The sequence below is a fragment of the Neomonachus schauinslandi genome, unplaced genomic scaffold (assembly GCF_002201575.2).
Source record: "Neomonachus schauinslandi unplaced genomic scaffold, ASM220157v2 HiC_scaffold_1266, whole genome shotgun sequence".
NCBI classification, from domain to species: Eukaryota; Metazoa; Chordata; class Mammalia; order Carnivora; family Phocidae; genus Neomonachus; species Neomonachus schauinslandi.
Genome location: NW_025409956.1, coordinates 1 through 1,539, shown reverse-complemented (window position 1 = coordinate 1,539; position 1,539 = coordinate 1). Strand labels below are relative to the sequence as shown.

At 40.0% G+C, this 1,539-nt stretch overlaps 1 protein-coding gene across 1 annotated transcript; it reads left to right on the top strand.

The window, feature by feature from the left end:
• The first annotated feature begins 462 nt into the window (after nt 1-462).
• On the top strand, nt 463-1,425 carry LOC110579498 (olfactory receptor 2W1). Its single transcript, XM_021689167.1, has one exon. It carries the CDS (start codon nt 463-465, stop codon nt 1,423-1,425), a length of 963 nt encoding a protein of 320 aa, XP_021544842.1.
• Nucleotides 1,426-1,539: the final 114 nt, after the last annotated feature.

The window sequence follows — 1,539 nt, the reverse complement described above, 5'->3', positions numbered from 1 at the left end:
CATAGGTGAATTTGCTGACCAAGTAAAAGAGTGTGTTCACTATATCAAGCCAAAAGATTTGTACAGAATCGGAGGGTCACATCACTTTAGAACCAGATCGATTCCAAACTTCCAAACTTAAATGTGAGAAATTTCAGAACTTGACTTTAAGAGTAACCTTGCCAAGCTCACCTAGATAAAAATATAATATTAAATATAAATTTAGATCCATAAAAGGATCTAAAACAAAGACCAGATTACTTGGCTCTAATATTTACTTTTACCCATTATTTTTAAGTATTAACATAAAGTATTTCCCTTTTTAAATTCCGCATTTAATTACATAGATTGTATTGACAGATTTCTTCTCCTCCTCCTTCTCTTCTTCTTATTCCTCCTGCTCCTCTTCCTCTTCCTCTTCATCCCCATCCTCCTTCACCTCCTTCTATTCTTCTCATTCTAGGACTTGGTCACTAAAGGACTATGGACAAAGACAATTACACTTCTCTACACGGTTTTGTTCTGCTTGGTTTCTCTGGCCATCCCAAACTGGAGATGGTCCTATCAGGAGTTGTCACTATCTTCTACTTCATTACATGGGTGGGTAATACAGCCGTCATCCTTGCATCTCTCCTGGATCCCCATCTGCACACGCCAATGTATTTTTTCCTCAGGAATTTATCTTTCCTGGACCTATGCTTCACGACTAGCATCATCCCTCAAATGCTGGTTAACTTGTGGGGACCTGACAAGACCATCAGCTATGTGGGCTGTGTCACTCAACTCTACGTTTATATGTGGTTGGGGTCCACTGAGTGCCTCCTCCTTGCTGTTATGTCCTATGATCGTTTCATAGCTATCTGTAAGCCCTTGCATTATTTGGTAATCATGAACCCACATCTCTGTCTCAAGATGGCAATCACAGTCTGGAGCATTAGTTTGGCCAATTCTGTAGTACTATGTACACTCACCCTGAATTTGCCTCGATGTGGAAACAACCTTCTGGACCATTTCTTGTGTGAGTTGCCAGCTATGGTCAAAATAGCTTGTATAGACACCACAACAGTTGAAATGTCTGTTTTTGCTTTAGGCATTGTCATTGTCCTTACACCCCTCAGCCTTATTCTTATATCCTATGGCTACATCGCCAAAGCTGTGCTGAGAATAAAGTCAAAAGCAGGCCAACACAAAGCAATTAATACCTGTGGATCTCATCTCACTGTTGTGTCCATCTTCTATGGAACTATTATCTACATGTACCTACAACCAGGCAACAGTGCCTCCCAAGACCAGGGCAAGTTCCTCACCCTCTTTTACACAATCATCACTCCAAGTCTCAACCCTCTCGTTTATACCCTACGGAATAAGGACATGAAGAATTCACTGAGGAAGCTGGTGAGAGTTGACCATGAATCTACAAAATTGAAGAGGAACCAGGTGTCATAGCAAAATATTACCCTGGATAAGGCAACGAAATATGTTTTCTAATTGTCTTTATTTTTTTCATTCAGATGTAATTGACACAGTGTTATATTAGTTTCAGGTGTACAATATAATGAT